This window comes from Lotus japonicus, chromosome 3, assembly GCF_012489685.1.
Source record: "Lotus japonicus ecotype B-129 chromosome 3, LjGifu_v1.2".
Classification (NCBI taxonomy): Eukaryota; Viridiplantae; Streptophyta; class Magnoliopsida; order Fabales; family Fabaceae; genus Lotus; species Lotus japonicus.
Window position 1 is genome coordinate 93,095,385 of NC_080043.1, and position 17,990 is coordinate 93,113,374.

General features: G+C 31.6%; 1 protein-coding gene and 1 long non-coding RNA gene across 26 annotated transcripts; both read left to right on the forward strand.

Moving 5' to 3' along the window:
* Positions 1 to 196: 196 nt before the first annotated feature.
* On the forward strand, positions 197 to 8,215 carry LOC130747531 (uncharacterized). 20 transcript variants are annotated; one of them, XR_009022418.1, is made up of 5 exons: positions 199 to 612; positions 751 to 1,780; positions 1,848 to 2,293; positions 2,732 to 2,802; positions 7,702 to 8,215. It is a non-coding gene; the product is annotated as an uncharacterized LOC130747531 (long non-coding RNA). The 20 variants fall into 20 exon arrangements; XR_009022415.1 differs by having other exon boundaries at positions 7,731 to 8,215; XR_009022420.1 differs by lacking the exon at positions 7,702 to 8,215 and adding an exon at positions 3,522 to 3,841.
* Positions 8,216 to 10,933: 2,718 nt separating this feature from the next.
* On the forward strand, positions 10,934 to 17,608 carry LOC130747533 (squalene synthase 2-like). 6 transcript variants are annotated; one of them, XM_057600499.1, is made up of 14 exons: positions 10,934 to 11,412; positions 11,520 to 11,562; positions 12,112 to 12,201; positions 12,542 to 12,617; positions 13,343 to 13,412; positions 13,803 to 13,946; positions 14,025 to 14,129; positions 14,355 to 14,501; positions 15,306 to 15,381; positions 15,984 to 16,072; positions 16,807 to 16,898; positions 16,980 to 17,028; positions 17,105 to 17,174; positions 17,249 to 17,608. In XM_057600499.1, the coding sequence occupies exons 1-13, from the start codon at positions 11,218 to 11,220 to the stop codon at positions 17,171 to 17,173; spliced, it is 1,245 nt and encodes a 414-aa protein (XP_057456482.1). In that variant the 5' UTR covers positions 10,934 to 11,217; the 3' UTR covers position 17,174; positions 17,249 to 17,608. The 6 variants fall into 6 exon arrangements, with proteins under 6 accessions (XP_057456482.1, XP_057456483.1, XP_057456481.1 ...); XM_057600500.1 differs by having other exon boundaries at positions 17,543 to 17,608; XM_057600502.1 differs by having other exon boundaries at positions 10,936 to 11,412; positions 16,983 to 17,028.
* The last annotated feature ends 382 nt before the right edge of the window (positions 17,609 to 17,990 follow it).

Here is a 17,990-nt window from a genome sequence, read left to right on the forward strand (position 1 = left end):
ATCTATCTATAATCTATCTATAATCTATAATCTATATAAAAGCAAAGTTTTGCAGCTTTGGGGCAAAAAAGTCATTCAACAATTTATTCCAATAACTATGAAAGCTGGGCTTGGATATTTTTGTAAAAAGTCATTTATTTCACTCAGATTTGATCTCAGCCGTTCATTCATATCAGTTTCACTCCTTCTTTCATTCAAGGGATTTTCTAAATTTGTGAAACGCTTTTCAGTTTCAACAAAATATAGACGGTTCCCTTTCAACTTACCTTCTTCCTTTTCTCCTTCTCTCAGCCGTTTCACGAACTTGAAAAGGCAGACACATGGTCTCAAGTTCGTTTAAAACCTAACACCTTCATCATCGGCTTCATCTGCGACCAGAAGCCCCTCGACGCCCTCCTCCTCTACGCCCACGTCTCTTTCGGGTTTTCAGGATCTCAGGGAGGATATTTGTTTTGCCATGGTAACCCCTGTCGCAGGTACCTTGGCCACTGGGATTGGGGCTTTGACGGGTGGTCAAGGAACTGGCTAGATGGCGGTTATGCAAATGCAGGGGAGACAAAGGATTTTTGGAGGGTTCGAATCAAAGTAGGGAAGGCGGTCTGCTCCGTTTAGGTATGTATTTCATCTCTGGTGGTCTCTAGGATTCTGAACTGATATTGTTCCTTTTGCTTTTTTTCCACTTCGTGATGGAGATGATTTTTGGCTAAGCAAATTTGATTCAAATTGTTCACTGTGATTCCTGTCCTGCAGATTTGGTGAGCCTTTGTTGGGAATATGGGGTTCCAGTTTCTGCATTGGTGTCGTTCTTCTACGTTGTTCTTGATTGTGGTATTGAATTTCCTTTCCCTCTCTCTCTGTTGTTCCTGAAAGGCCCAATTTTTTTTTGTCTCTGATGATTGATTCCCAATTTTTCCATCCTTAGAATGGGGCAGCTCTGTTGTTAGGTCGCAATAACCTTCATTCTATAAATTAGTTTACTTTAAATGTATTATATTGAAGTTTGAAAGATGGCTAAAATTGAGTTGATGCATCTGTGTTGATGGTGAAGGAACAATTCAGTAGAATCAGCCAAGGCTGATGGGCTCAATGCAGTGGCTAGGGTTGGAATCCTTTGTGATCTTCATTGGAGCTTTTTGGTTTTCAGTGAGAACAAAGATTTAAACTTGATAATTTTAATTTTTTATAATTTCCTGTACATATTGATAATTATACTGTTGATCTTTTCCTTTCTAGAGCTTGCCATAATTAAAGGAGGCAATTGATTCATCTTTTTGTTATTTTGATTTCCATTGTTTTGATGCTAATTCTTTGTTTTGGTTAGCATCCAAAAAGAAGAAGCCTCAAACACAGTGAATGTATGTATTTTAATATGAGATTTACCATGCTTTGAGATTATACTTAAAACAGGGCTAAGAGTTTGAGGTTCATTAGAAAGCGTTTTGAGTTTCTGGATGTGAAGTTCATCACAACTTTGATGCAGAGAACTTCTTTTAGCTAGCATTTACTATCTTTTTGCTATATCAAAAGAGGAGGTTTCTGTTTTTGTAGGTGAAGTTTTCTCTCTGCTGCATCATCAGTTCCATGCTCTTTACCCTCACCAATTGCTCAATGCAGACAAAGGTAAGCTTTCTCCTTTTCCCCTTTGATTCTGTCAACTCAACTCTTATTCAAATCGACAATGCTTTGCTCTTATTCCTTTCTCTCTCTACTTTTTTGTTTTGTTTCAACAAGTTGTCACCAAACCAGAGCCATTCACATCGACCTTGAGTACTAAATTGAGGTAAGATTTCTTTATTCCTCTTTGTGCAACATTGATCTGCTACTATATTGATTAATAATTGGAACAGTGGAACAGGGATGATGATAAGGTATAGCTGTGATGAAATTTCGTAGGCTCCTCTCAGTTTCTCTAAAAGGTAACATTTGTGTTTGTGCATGTCTGTAATTTTGTTCGGTTTGGATTGTTCCCACTGTTTGAATAATTCATAATTGATCATGAACTGTGTGTGTTGCTTCAGTGCCTCTAAAAAAACATTTTTCCTTCATCTTCTAAATTAACCCCAAAATATAAGTATACTTTCCATTCAATATTTCCCACACTGAATCTTTTATCTCTTGGCATTGACTTAGTATCTCAAATAGAGGGAGCCAAAATAGTTGTCTTTTTCGTCTTTTGTTTCACCTGTAGGATGGAGCTATGGATTTGTCACAAAAGATATTGTTACTGGATTTAAGTTGCATACCCTTGGTCGGAGATCTATGTACTGCATGCCCAAGCTCCCAGCGTTCATAGGTTTTTCTCCTATTAATCATTCATATTGTTTGAACCAGGTTTTTCGATGGGCTTTATATCCTGCACAAGTGTGTCATGATGATACTTATAGCCAACTTAATAAGCTTTCACATCCAAGTCACGAAAGATCCCTTATGTTTTGTATGTGATTTTTTTTAATGAATCAATCAATTAAGGTTGTGGAAGAAAAAAAGACTGGAATCAATCACAAACTTAAATAAGGTATATGATTTTTGTTCTGGGTACAATAACTACCACATGACTACTGCCACCTTTCATGTTGAAGAGAGGGAGAGGTCATTTTGTGGTGGTATGCGGGAATTGTTTGGTCATATCTTATTTTGGTTTGGTCATGGAATCTGCATAGAAATAGTATATTAAGAGGCCTTAAATGATTGAGACATTGCATTTCTGTTCACTTTTCATCGCTTCTGACAGGAAACTGAAACTCTCAAGTCTCAAGAGGTTGAGCTTTGCGTCCTATAGAGAAAGAACATGATGAGTTTGAGGTGAGTTGTGAGACTTTGAGCTTGAGGTGAAGTTTATCTTTGATTTTTTGTTTTCAACTTACATCTTATAATTCTTTCTGGAAAGATGATGATTAATTCAACATACATGCCGTAAGCATTAATGTTTTTAGTGTGACTCGAGATAATTCATTGGTTTTGTCATGACTTGAACATGCATCACCCCTTTCATTTTAACATAAATTTGATATCAATGCCAAATACTAATTTATTAATGTTGGTTTTCTAATTTAAAAGCCACGCACCTTACTTATGGTCATAATAGCAATATAAAAAATTCTCTTCCTTAATAAATAACTAGCGGAATTACCCGTGCTCTGCACGGGTGACTTCTGTTATTTACAATTTAAATTTCATGTCATATTATGTTTTGTATCTTTTTAGTAAATATACTTTAACAATTGTTTCAACTATATGTTCTTAATAGTGATAATTGTGTATTAATCTACCACAACTTTTTACTTATAAATTTTTACTTATTTAAATATGAAAAAATTAAATATTTTAAATTATAAGACTTAAATTCACTCAAATTTTTATATATGCATTAAATCAGTATTTTAATTTTTTAATACATGTTTAATTATTAATATTTGATTGATTATTTTTCATATCAATGTTTCTATTTATAATTGCAATAACACTAATAATAATATATATATTTTGATTCAAAATGTTTGGTGAATGTGCATTTCCTTAAGGGATTTCGCCTAGACTTCTGGCCCGGGTTCGATCTCCTCTAAGGTAAAATATAATACATTTGTGGTTAAGGACATCACTACCGTATCCCGAGCCAGATTACTCACGTTGTGCCCTTTTCCCCCGTGGTGACTGGTGGGCTTCTCTTATTTTTGAATAAACTCTCATGTGACTGTTACTTTTAAGTTTGAACTCGTTCCCCTTTTTTGTCTTTGGCTCTTCGATCGTACCTTTGGTAACCACCGCCTACCAGGGACGATGGAGGGAAAATTCATTTTGTCAATCCAAGCAGATAAATTAAAGGATTTTCGTCTTTCCCCTTCATGATTTAAAAAAGGGGTGAAACAATATATGATGGTGAATAAAAAATGGATGAATAAGTAATTAATAGGATCATGAAATAGGGGCTTCATAACCGAACCAAACCAATTAAAACCGCTCAAATCGATCAAAAAAACCACAAACTGAAAAAACTGAAAACCGCAAAAATCAATATTTTGCTAATCGATCGGATTGGTTTTCAGTTCCAATGTTCTAAATTGAGCCAATCCAAACCAAACCGAAAGTATTTATTTATTTAAATTTTGACATACATAATTACCCATTTAACAAAACTTATAATATTTTATTCCATGTATACCCAAGCCTTTACAGTAATGTGTTTAACATTTTCCAAGTTAGGAGGCATATGTCTTCTTTTCATTCAGCGAAAGTGAAACATATCATTGCGTACATAATTCATTTCTTACAGTATTTATGTTAGTGTTAAGCATGATATCTTGTCTCTGTAACTTTTACAGTGCTTCTTGTTTTATGATTTTATTTTCTATTTCGTTATGTATTTCAAGATTTTTAGTTTCTTTGAAAAACTGAAATCCAAATTGATAAAAATTAGATCAGATTTGAAAAAAAAAGATTGGGTGATTAAATTATAAAACCGAAACGATCGGATCAGATGATTTTTTCCTTTAAAACCAAATCGCGATCACCCCTATCATGAAACATGAAATAAATCATTTTACACAACAAATAAAAATGAGTGAATAAGAGGATAATGTAACCAATAATAAACTTATAATATTGCGAATTTGCGATCATATAGTGGTGGGGGAGAATTATAAAATAAAAAATGGAAATAAAACTCTGAAAACAATAAATCAAAATAAGATAAACACAATGCCACAAAGAACGTGTGAAAGAGAATGTTATAGATTAAAGAAATAATGTGAGAAATGTCTCAAAAGAGAAAATGAATTCTCTAACCAATGCACATGTATAGCAAAATTAATTATTTTTGCATTAAGATAAAATTAAAGCATTACCTTGCACATGATTGATAAATTATTTTTCTCTATAGTTGTTTCAAATGAAAGAAAAATTGAAGGTGAAAGTTCCTTAACATGAAATTGAATAAAGAATTGAGAAACAGAAAAATGAAAGGGAGGAAAGAGAGGAGTATGAAAAATATGGAAGAAAGTTGAAAATACTTACCATGGAGTAGACGAACGGAGAAAAAACAGGATGAGTTTTTTTCATAAGAAATTCCAAAGATAGAGGAAGAAATATAAGATGAACAGGAAATGGAGGAAAATGAAAGTCCTTGCCTTGTTTTCGAGTAGATATGCACAAAATGATGCTGAAATATTTTGATTTATTAATGCTTAATTTTTTCCTAAAATAAAATATTCATTATCGGTCAAGGAAAAATTAATCATAAATTAAACATATCAACAAAATTATTTGTATTAATGTTCTAAGGATTCATTAATTAAATTATATCAATTTAATTTCGAAAATGTGGAATATTTTATTTTGAAAATTCAATTCTTTAATTAATCTTGTCTAATTTAATTAAAAATTTTCGTTATTTCTTACAAATTATTTCATTGTTCCAATAAATTATCAATTCTTGAGCATCAAGGTTTTTAAAAATTGAATTTCAAAAGACAATAAATTAAACTCATTAATTTTAGGAATTAATTAGAGCCATTAATTTCAATTATAAGAAATAAAAATTGTAGTATCTAAAATAGGAATATTTGTTCAATTGTAAAATTTTCGAAAAATTCAAAATAAAAATAAATGATGCTGAAAATTTTGAAAAATATATTTATTTTAGTTTCAAAAATTTATTTGCTCATCACACTCACTTTACAACTAATCTAGTAATAATTAGATTTTAAACAATTACTACAGTAAAGGAAATTTGATTTTCAAAAAAAAAATTAATTTATCTTTTAAAATCATTTTAACAATGATATTACAGAAAAACAAATAAATGAATTTTAGAAAAATAAAAATTAAAAGATCCAATATTTATTTCTATTTGAAATAATTACAAATATTTATTATAATTATTTAGCATATTATTAATTAAAATAAAAGGATTCGAAGTATTTTTATGAATCGTATATATCTTAAAAAAGAATTTAAGGGAAAATAAAAATTGAATTTTTTTAATCAGAATTGATTATTTTCAAAAAGTTTAAATCTAATAATGAATTTTTAATAATGGATGAAATGAAATAGTTTAGAGATGTTCATGTATTGTATAATGTTTTCGAAAATATGGAGGGACAGAAAATAATATTATTTGGAATTTATATCCTTACTTTGATAGTTTTTATAAGTATTAATTATGTTTTATTCTTAAAAAATATTTTACCTATATTAAACTTAGCAATTAATGTGACAAAAAAAAGTGGACATATATATTTTTGTTTTGGAAGGAAAATGAATTACTTAAGAGGAGACATGTGGCATAGGTCTTCTAGAAGAAAACCTTCTTTTCATATATAGATATATATTGAAAAATTAAAATAACATTTACGTTGAAAATTAAATTAATTTTATTTTCTGATTTTTTATTATTTTTGTTCTATTTTCGAATTCAATTTTTTTTATTATATTAGATATATTTTCAAATAAAATTCCTAGTGAAGTTTACATAAAAAATTGAAATAAAAAATCAATATTATATATTGAAAATCTGTACATAAAAATTAAATATTAAAAAATTTAAACATTAATTGCAGTTATAATTAAATTAAAAAGGATTTAAAATATTTTTGAACTTCTAAATAAAGGTTACATAAAAATTGGAATTACATTAAATGATATTAAATAGTGTGAGTCATGATAGTGTGTTGTGACAAAAAAGTAGAATGAGTTTTTTTTTTCTTGGAGGGAAATTGGAAGAATTTGGGGGTGACATGTGGCATAGGCTTCTAGAAAGAAACATTAGTTTCATATATATATATATAGATTCATAGTGAAGGTTACATAAAAAATTGAAATTAAAAATCAATATTATATATTGAAAATCTGTACATAAAAATTAAATATTAAAAAATTAAAACATTAATTGCAGTGATAATTAAATTAAAAAGGATTTAAAATATTTTTGAACTTCTAAATAAAGGTTACATAAAAATTGGAATTACATTAAATGATATTAAATAGTGTGAGTCATGATAGTTTGTTGTGACAAAAAAGTAGAATGAGTTTTTTTTTCTTGGAGGGAAATTGGAAGAATTTGGGGGTGACATGTGGCATAGGCTTCTAGAAGGAAACATTATTTTCATATATATATAGATATATAGATTCATAGTGAAGGTTACATAAAAAATTGAAATTAAAAATCAATATTATATATTGAAAATCTGTACATAAAAATTAAATATTAAAAAATTAAAACATTAATTGCAGTGATAATTAAATTAAAAAGGATTTAAAATATTTTTGAACTTCTAAATAAAGGTTACATAAAAATTGGAATTACATTAAATGATATTAAATAGTGTGAGTCATGATAGTTTGTTGTGACAAAAAAGTAGAATGAGTTTTTTTTTTCTTGGAGGGAAATTGGAAGAATTTGGGGGTGACATGTGGCATAGGCTTCTAGAAGGAAACATTATTTTTATATATATATATATTAATGGAAAAAAACTTTTACACTACCCCTATTTCAGTTACATGTGGTTAATATGTTCATTGAAAAATTTAGGGGTGAATGTGTGGTTAGTATCAGTTAGGAATTAAAAATGACATGATTAATTAGTTAGAATTTGTAGAATATATTAATCCTAAAATATGAAAGTTGATTGTTTTAACAATAAATTTGATATTAATGTCGGAAATTTATTAGTTATTACTATGTTGATTTTCTAACTAAAGAACCAGGTGGTATATTTCATTTGTTGTAAAATCAGATAGGATTGGATAGGTCGGACCTGTAAAATTTAAAACCGTTCAAGTGACTGATTCAATTGAAGGAAAAAGACGAAGGAACTAAGAACTGGAGAAGAAAAAGGGGAAAGAAACAAAGGAAGGTAGAAAACACAAGGAAGGAGGGAGGACGAAGAAAAGAGAAGCGCAGGGGTTCCACCGGCAAAGAGCGGCGCGACGGCCACCCAAGGCTAGGACGTTGAGAGTGGTAGAGGAGAGAAGTGGAATTCTGAGACTTAAAAGATACCCGCACAAGCTTTTTCCTATGGCTTCAGAATAGGGGGTTTCCAAGAACATCGTTTATATGTGTTATGTGTATGTTATATTTTGATAACTTCTGTACTTATCATGTGACATGGAGATATAAAATTTTGATTAGTTTTTTTACTTAGCACATGTAACACATGATTGTAACATTTTGATGAAAATTTTACCTATTCTATGTGACACAGGGATGTCACCTTTTTAATTCTCTTATTCAGATGATTTGATGGCTTCTATAGTTCAATCTACCTATCCATCCTTTCTTCAAAATATCATAGATCCACAATTTTTTCAGCATCGTGCAATTTTAGCCTCTACAAATGAGTGTTGATAATTTGAATGAATATATGATGTCATTATTTCTTGGAGAAGAGAAAATTTATAAGAGTACAAACAACACATATACCACAAATACCAATTTTGATAAATTTGATGATGTCCACATCCTTGAGTTTTTGAATACAATAAACATTTCAAGTATTCCTAAAAAATTCATATGTCAGTAATGCTTCTTAGAAAATTGATCAATCTACTAAAATGTGTAATCGTACCCATTTGATAGTTGCTCAAATGAAAACATATGTAATGGAAATAGAGGTTATCATTAACTCCATCTGATAAAATAATTTATTTTGAGTCTCAAATGAGACAGTTTCTTATAACACTCTATCTTGCAATGATGGTAAATAAAAGTAAATCATTTACGAAAACAAATACAAAAGATAAAAATAAAATAGCAACTAAAAAACAAACATTTAATAAAAAGAACATACGAAATTATGAAGTCTTAAATCTAAAATAAATTCAGTTCTTTTAATACATAAAATATCTTTAAAAAAATAAAGATTTAATAAAAAACACTAAATTTTTTGAAAAACAAACAAATAACAAAAATGAATATCCCCGTGCATCGCACGAGTCAATGTACTAATTTAATATAAATGTATTGGAGTTTTATGGTTTAATGCATTTAATACATCCAAACTCCAATACATTTATATTAAATACATTAACATGTAATTAGATTGATTGTTGTTTTTTTGTCACATCTCGACTATATATATATAGATAGCTGTCAGCATGTAACTCGCGTCCCGCGTGGCGTGGCCAGCAATAAACAAAATTATTTTTATATTCCTCTGAAATGACTAAACTGTACACTTCAGGATAGTAAAATATTACCCACGGGCTACGGTTGACGTGGACTGTGGACATGAGATCTTGTTATCTAATACTGATATAGAAAATAATTCATACACAATGTTATAACTTATAGGCTAAAAAACATTTTTGGCCCCTGATGTTTCAAGTTTGTGCAAATTCTGCCCCTATCTATTTTTGTCGATGTTTCTACCCCTCATGTTTTCAAACAGTGCACCGTCTACCCCTCCGTCAGGGGTAGACGATGCACTGTTTGAAAACGGAGGGGTAGACGATGCACTGTTTGAAAACATGAGGGGTAGACGATGCACTGTTTGAAAACATGAGGGGTAGAAACATCGACAAAAATAGAGTAGGGGCAGAATTTGCACAAACTTGAAACATCAGGGGCCAAAAGTGCTTTTTAGCCTAACTTATAACACCTCCACCTAGAAAAATAAGATAAAGTACGTGAGAAAAAGAGAAAAATTTGTTAATATATCAAAACTCTATTAATATTCTCTTTGGAAGGAATCCTAATTGATGATATTCGAATTTTTGTGGATTAAGATCCTCTCCTATAAATTTTTTATTATATCTTATATTGAAATTTGAAGTTTTGTCATTATCTCTCAAATTTTTGCATCCGCATGTACATGAAAGGATCTTATCTCAATTTTATTAGTATTGGTGTTAGTCAAGATATTCTCACAACGGGTAGTCGTGAGACTAATATATTATTTAACGGTCACTGCATTAAGCAACATGAACTGACCAATTAGTTATTTTCTTCACAATAGTCGGGAATCAAACCTTCCAACAACTTGTTTAAGAGATGATGTACTAAATCACTGTGCTTAATCGTCAACCCACTTGATTTTTAATGCTCATTTAGATTTTTCATGGAGCATAATTTCTTTTTTCATAATTTTTTTAAGGAAATAAACTTTTTATTTATATAAATATAAAGACTGACCCCAATGTTTTATTTAAAATAAAATAAACGTGTAATTAATTAAACTAACCACTTGTTAGTAAATGGTCATGTAATTGCATTCCCAAAATAAAATTTTAAAATCACTTATAATTTTATCTGCATAAATTTTCATTACTTATAAGTTTTAAATTCATATTTGTATTTATTAGTGTTTAATATATGCATTTTAAACTAACCACTCGTTGGGTCGGTGGTTGTCTCCTTCTTTATGGGCCGTTTCTTCTTTCGTTTATTATTAAATAAATCTCTTTTGCTCTAAAAAAAAATATGCATTTTACTATAATTACCAAAGAAATAATACAAAACTTCTAGTAAACAATTAAAATCGAATAAAATTGCATAAATGCTGTATTACTAATTTTTCTATGAACTATAAAAGGATAAATATTAAATAAAACAACTAGGGAGAAATAATCTTTTTTTTATAGACAAATATTAGTTGGTAGAAATGTTAGTAAATTAATCCTTCATCCGTAGCTCTTCGAGTACGTATTTTTTCATAAGTCAATTTAAGAAATCTATCAAAATAAGGTGGATGAGACAAAATAGTGAAAGACACCTAAAACGAGTAATGATATATACACACCTCATTTTTTAAACACTTCATTTCCACCTCTTTCTATTTTTATCTCTCTCATCTTATCATATATCACATCTCATATTTTATCTCTCTTACTTTTTTTTTTCTTCCTATCTCTCTCATCATTCCACCTGTTTATCTCAAAAGAGAGGTGTGAATATATAATTACCCCACCTAAAACGTGTACTCTAGAGATTGAAGAATGACGGGTCAAGTTCCTACTTGTACAGTACTAGTTACAGAACCCATTTTGCACAGCGTATCCCAAACCGTACAAAAACTCAACGCGAAATAGCAGTTCCATCGCCATTTCCCACCTCAAATATCACTTTTCCAAAATTATCACAAATCACTCACACACGAACAACGACGACGGGCGAAGAAACCAAAGCACTTTTCTCGTTAACGAACGAAATCGATTTCGTAACCGCAACGATTCAACTCTTCTCTCTCGCTCGCCATTTTGAAAACCACAGAAAATCGATCGGAGATGGGGAGTTTGGGAGCGATTGTGAAGCATCCAGATGATTTGTACCCGCTGCTGAAGCTCAAAATGGCGGCGAGGCACGCCGAGAAGCAGATCCCTTCGGAGCCGCATTGGGGCTTCTGCTACTCCATGCTCCACAAGGTTTCTAGAAGCTTCGCCCTCGTCATTCAGCAACTCGACACTGATCTTCGCAACGCCGTTAGTTCCTTCCTTCCTTCTATCTTCATCGTTCATTCTTTTCTCGATTTTCATATTTTCTCTGAATCTGAACTTGCATCTCTCTAACTCTCTCTCGCTTTTTCCAGGTTTGCATATTCTACTTGGTTCTTCGAGCTCTGGATACCGTTGGTTCGTTCTCTTCTATTGCGTTGACTACCTGGTTCTTCCATTTTTCATTCTTCCTAATTTATTGATTTTATTTTTCAACTGTTCAATTTATCATCGTTAATCTATAGTTCTGATTTCTGAAATTGCTCTAAGTCTCTGTGATTTTATCTTAAATTCAATTCCGTTGGTTTGTTTTCTTGGTTTATTGCTTCGTGCCTCTAACTAAGCCTAATATGATAAATTGATAATGAACTATAGAGATATATAATTTTTTTTTTGGTTAATTGTTGTGTTACCACGTGTTGTATAGCTGAATCTTTGGTGTTTAATTTTTTCTTGATTAGTTTAAAGCAGGGATTAATATTATCATTGATAATCTGTATTTCTGAAACTGGTCTAAGTCTCTGATCTTATTGATGTAATGTGCTTGTGGTGGCTATTGCCTTTGAGTGATGTGTATTTGAATAATTGAACCTTAAAACGAATCACTCTGTAGAAGGATTGTTCTGTTCTTCAGAAGTTTAGAGAATGTCTATCGATATTATTGTAACTCTTTTTTATTTCTCACAGAGGATGATACGAGCATAGCTACAGAAGTAAAGGTCCCCATACTGAAAGCTTTTCACCGTCACATCTATGATCGTGATTGGCACTTCTCATGTAAGTCTGTTTTTCTTTTGTTACTTTATCAAAGTAAATAGATTTTTAATTTCATTTTGAGGAAGGGTAAGATCCAATGTAATTTTGACGACTCTTTTCCAAGCTGTTGTATCCTTTCAGAAATTGGTTTTTAACTTCAACCATATCTAACTTGCTTTTTCAGAAATTGGATTAGATTTTAAACTGTATTCTGTATTATTTACCATGGCAATTGCTTTTAGTGTTATAAATTATTAAGGACAACCTTCATCAGTCTTCACGAATATAGTTTTAGAGGGTACGAATGTCTCAAATGTTAGTGATGCTGATCTGCAAGCTAAATGTTTTCTAATGTTACAAGGTGGCACAAAGGAGTACAAAGTTCTCATGGACCAGTTTCATCTTGTTTCAACTGCTTTTCTGGAACTTGCAAAGAAGTCAGTTCTTATCTTTGCACATTTATCTAAATGAAACTTCAATTAATATTCTGTAGTGCATGTGGTTTTGACGTTGCTGGATATTTCCAGTTTTCGGCCCCATTATTGCTTGTTATGTTGGGGGAAGTGGGTGCTTACTGTTTATCTTTAAGGCATGCTACTAATTTCATTTAGAAGTAAGCTGAGAATGTAATTTTTTGTGAGATTCAATTTGTTTTCTTTTTTCTCTCTGGAGTATCAAAATTTGGACACAGAATTGTTGTTTCGTGCTGTTAAGATGGAATGGAAGTCATCAAAGTCATGCTTCTTTTAACGTAGTTATTATATCGATCATTGACTACTGAACAAATGATGGATAACTATGGTTCTCTTTGTTCAAAATTGATAATAATTATCAAATTTTTCCATGTTATAGAGGTTTCTTAATTTGTATTTTTTCATCCGCTATCACAAAAAAGTTTAGTTATGTGTCCATTCTATTTGTGTTCCACTTGGTCTTTGGTAGGATGCCCTGTAAATTATTTTGAAGACTCAAGGGTCTGGTTCTCTAAATTGCCAGTGTGTTCATATTGTTCAAAATAAATGTATTTCATGGCAGAACTGAGTCTGTTAGATGTTCTATAGATTCATTGTCTTTATTAGCTTCTTTTAGGTGTATATATGATTAAAGTTTTGGCTTTGCATTCTAGGATGAGAAATTAAATGTCAGTTAATTATTTTTGCAGCTATCAGGAAGCAATTGAAGACATTACTGACAGAATGGGTGCTGGAATGGCCAAATTTATTTGCAAGGAGGTTTGTCATGCATGGATTCTGTTCTGCATATATTATTTTCCTATTTTGTTTTAGCTTCGTTACAGTTAATATGGTCAACCTCTGATTGATGGGGCATTTCATATAAAGCTTTTGATTCCTTTGAAGGATTTGGCTATCTGCTCGTTTCTGGGTTTTACTGCTGAATCTTAATGATTTAGGGAGAGGGGGGGGGGGTAATATAATGAAGGTCTAGAGAACAGATAGTGAAGTAATGTTACTGAAATGCAACATTTTCTTATAATTTGATGCTATTGCATCTATTTGAAATTGTTATTTGTAGAGCACTGTGCTGCATGAAGGTGTTTGCCATGTTTTCAACATAGAAATATCATCTTGATTAATGCCAAGAGACTTTTCTCTAATTTGCAGGTAGAAACAATTGATGACTACGACGAATATTGTCACTATGTGGCAGGACTTGTTGGGCTGGGTTTATCAAAGCTTTTCCATGCCTCTGGTAAAGAAAATCTGGCAGCGGATTCCCTTTCCAATTCAATGGGTTTGTTTCTTCAGGTATCATGATAGTTAGATACACTAAAACGATATACATATGATTATTTACTTATATTAGTTAACCTTTTGAGACTGCAGAAAACAAACATTATTCGAGATTATCTGGAAGACATAAACGAGATCCCCAAATCACGCATGTTTTGGCCACGGCAGATCTGGAGTAAATATGTTAACAAACTTGAGGTTTGGCTCGATAAGAATCTATGTTTCTTCCAGTCTTAATCATTCTTTCACCCTGTTCTCCCCCATTCCCCATTATCGAATGAATTTCTTATCACTTGGTGTGGTGGTGAAAACAGCTTTCCTCCTGTCCTACGATTATGTTTTATGCACAAACCTTTTCAACGTCTGAGTGCGCTATGTATGACTTTCTTCTTTTTGTACTCCAATTAAAATTATATAATCCAGGACTTGAAATATGAGGAGAACTCTGTTAAGGCAGTGCAATGTCTAAACGACATGGTCACTAATGCTCTGATGCATGCTGAAGATTGCTTAAAGTACATGTCTGATTTACGAGACGATTCTATATTTCGCTTTTGTGCTATTCCCCAGGTGCTGTCCTTTTGCTTATTTACTTCTGATTTAACTTTTATGTAACTTATCTCACTCTTGTCTTGCAATGATATGACATCATTTATCAGCATGTTTAAGCTTGAAATATTTTTTACTTGCATATCATGCTATGATTCAGAAGAGTTCAATCAAAAGCAACTTTCTCTTCCTACTCTAGTTCAAAGAAAATACGTTCTATCTGATTTTTTTTTCAAGTTTAATGCTACCTAAAAGATGTGCAATAACAACATGTCATACAAATATTTATGGACATTAAGTGTTTTAATAAAATGTAGTGACCAACTTCAAGTCAGAGTACTTTATCTTAAATTGTAATTTCATACACAATTTATGTGTATGTGATAGATCTTCTTCATATGGCTGCTTGGTTTTTCAGATCATGAGTGTTCTAACACTCATTCATGAGTGTTCTAACACTCATAACACATGCTAACACTCATTAGCTGTAGCTATAATGCTATATAACGTCGCTGATTTAATATAGATAAGATTATGCAAAATAAGAGTAGTTTCTTTCTAGAAGCAGAAGCTGCATAGGTCTTAAGTTGTTGGTCTCCCATTTAGGTTAAAACAAGTTATAACTCTTTGTTGAGGAATTGCTAGGTTTAATATGTTGTGTGAATATCTTCTTCATACATTTAGGCCGTTCAGTTTTTAGTTAGTTTTTTTTTCTATATTATTTCCTGTGGATATGCATTTTATGTTCATTGATTTTGTATCAATAGCTGTTTTCCTACTTTTTCCTAGTAGCTCTTGGTGTTTATTTGACGTATGCTGTAACAGATAATGGCAATTGGAACACTTGCAATATGCTACAACAACGTTGAGGTCTTCAGAGGTGTAGTGAAAATGAGGCGAGGTGAGAATGAATGGGTTGATACTAATTTCCTTGTAATTTAATTTATAGCTTGCTAAACATGAAGCTAAAATTGGTTAAAGAGTAGGAAAAAAAGAAGTCATGTCCTACAAATAGTGAATCGTGGCAATTTGCATCCATGCTACTTGCTGCATTAATCTTCTTAAAGCTGCATCTTGCAATCCCTTTGCTAGGGTGTTCACATATGCAGTTGTGTCTAGCATTATTTTTGTACAATGGGTGTGCTCATTGTCACTAAACATATTCTGTTGGATTCTCTGGTTGCATGACTTGCATCTACAGTGTTCAAATATTCAAATGTACATAAAACTATTAGTTAGTGCACATCTTGTTCAAATCTCTATGGATGTTGGTTAAACACCAGAAGCCCAGGACCTGCAACTCTATAACGGACATTCCTCATTTTGAACTGATATATACATTAGTTTAGGTGTTTGTACTGTTTCCTCTCCCACTTCATTTGAAAAGATTTTGTAGTTATCTGGGAATTAAATGGGCCAACATTTTTTGCTACTGTTATGATTTCTTTTTTGTAAGATTGTTCAAGTAGCTGTTAATCTCTTCATTTTGGTTATGATTTATAGGTCTAACTGCCAAAGTGATTGATCGGACAAAGACCATTGCTGATGTCTATGGTGCTTTCTTTGATTTTGCTTCTATGTTGGAGTCCAAGGTAAGAAGCATTTGTCATCCTAATCAAAGTATGATTATGTTTGCAACACAAGAATGCGGATGCTAGTGATGTGTTGTGTTTTACAGCTGATAGTGTTCCTATTTTATGTTTTGTAACAGCTAATACATCATTAATATTGCCAAATTAAAATTTTCAAATTTTTTGTTGTAAATGAAAGAAGAGTAGTGGTGCTTAATTTCATATATGTATAGCCATTTTTTCTTACATTATAGCCACAATGCTGCATTTGATATGTGCCAATTCGTTGACAGAACAATTAAGCCAGTTGCATTCCCGTTGTTTATAAGTCTTGGTTGGTTTGCAAAGTCTCCTAATTTCCTTGCACTCCTAAGTTATTCTGCCCTGAACAATCTGTTAAATGATCACATTTTTTAAAGCCTTGCAATTATGAAAATGATACCGTGGTCAGTCTTCTAACCTTTTGTTCATTAATGACTTGCCACTCACACGCGCCCAAAAGTTTCCTGCTGGGTGGGTGTGTTTCATTATTTTCCCCTGAAAACAATAAATAACCCTTGATTATTTATCACACTTCATTCCACAGCCTTAAAAGAAAGGATAATTTTTTAGTATAATGCAGATATTGTTGCTGTCTATTTTTTCATGTACCTGTCGCACATTCCACTATGAAACTAAAGCTGTTTTTCATTTTCAAGGATATCTTTTAAAAGCTGGCTTTTGCAACTAAAATGATTCAGTATTTTCTATTTTAGGTTGACAAAAATGATCCCAATGCAACAAAAACATTGAGCAGGCTGGTAGCTATACAGAAAACTTGCAGAGAATCTGGACTCCTAAATAAAAGGTATAAACAAATCCGAGCACCTTTAAGTTTTTGTTTTTGTTTTAATCATTGTTAGTCTAAAAATTCGTTAATTGATTTAAGCAGGAAATCTTACATTCTGAGGAAAGAGAACGGATATGGCTCAACACTGGTACGTTTTTGCCTTTTCAATTTTTAAATCCATCCCACATTTCTAGAATATACACTGATTTAAAGTATCCCTGCAGATTATCATACTGGTCCTCTTGTTTTCCATCATGTTTGCTTATAACTCTGCTACCCGCCATAGTAACTAGTGTAAGTTCCATTGTTAAATTTATTGCACCGTTTATCATTTGTAAGAAGCCAAAAAAATCACGTTACCCTTTCAGAGAAAATTGCTATGTTTCTTGCTTTTTCAAAAGTGGATGTCACTGAAACATTGATAGCATGCCTCCTTCCGTGGAATGTGGTTTTACATGCTGGCCTGCAATATTTTGAAGGATGCAGTTGACTATCATTCATGTATTCTATTTGTAAAATAATGGTTGAATATATAGTATAGTACCTTTAGCTTCATGTGTATTCAAATTTACCAGTGTTCATCCAGGAAATTATCATTGAGTGTCGTTTGATATATACACTGATGAAGTTGTAATTCCAAAATGATTCCATTGTAATGCCAGAACGCTGGAGCTACAAACATGGTCACAAAATTCAAGCTTTACGCATGCTTTTTTGTTGTTGTCAAAGCTTGACGCATGCTTAAATTCATAAGTAATATAGCGTGGGTATATAGGAGTATTTTTGAACTCTTTACGTTTACGTACATCATATTTTTAAGATTCATTTAACACCTCAAAAAAATAGTAAAATTGAAAAACCAATATAATTCATAATATTCTAGATTTGTATTGGATTAAATTTTATGTTTAATATGCATTAGACCTTGTAATACAATAACAACGCAAATGTATTATATTCAGTCATTTTTTTCCAAAATTATTCCAGTACAATCCAATATATATCCCTTTTTTAAGTTACTGTTTGACAAAACAAAAAGCGAGTTTTGTTCTTTGACGGACAATCCAATGGAATAACTCCGGGACATGTAGCAGAATGAGTACTTGCATC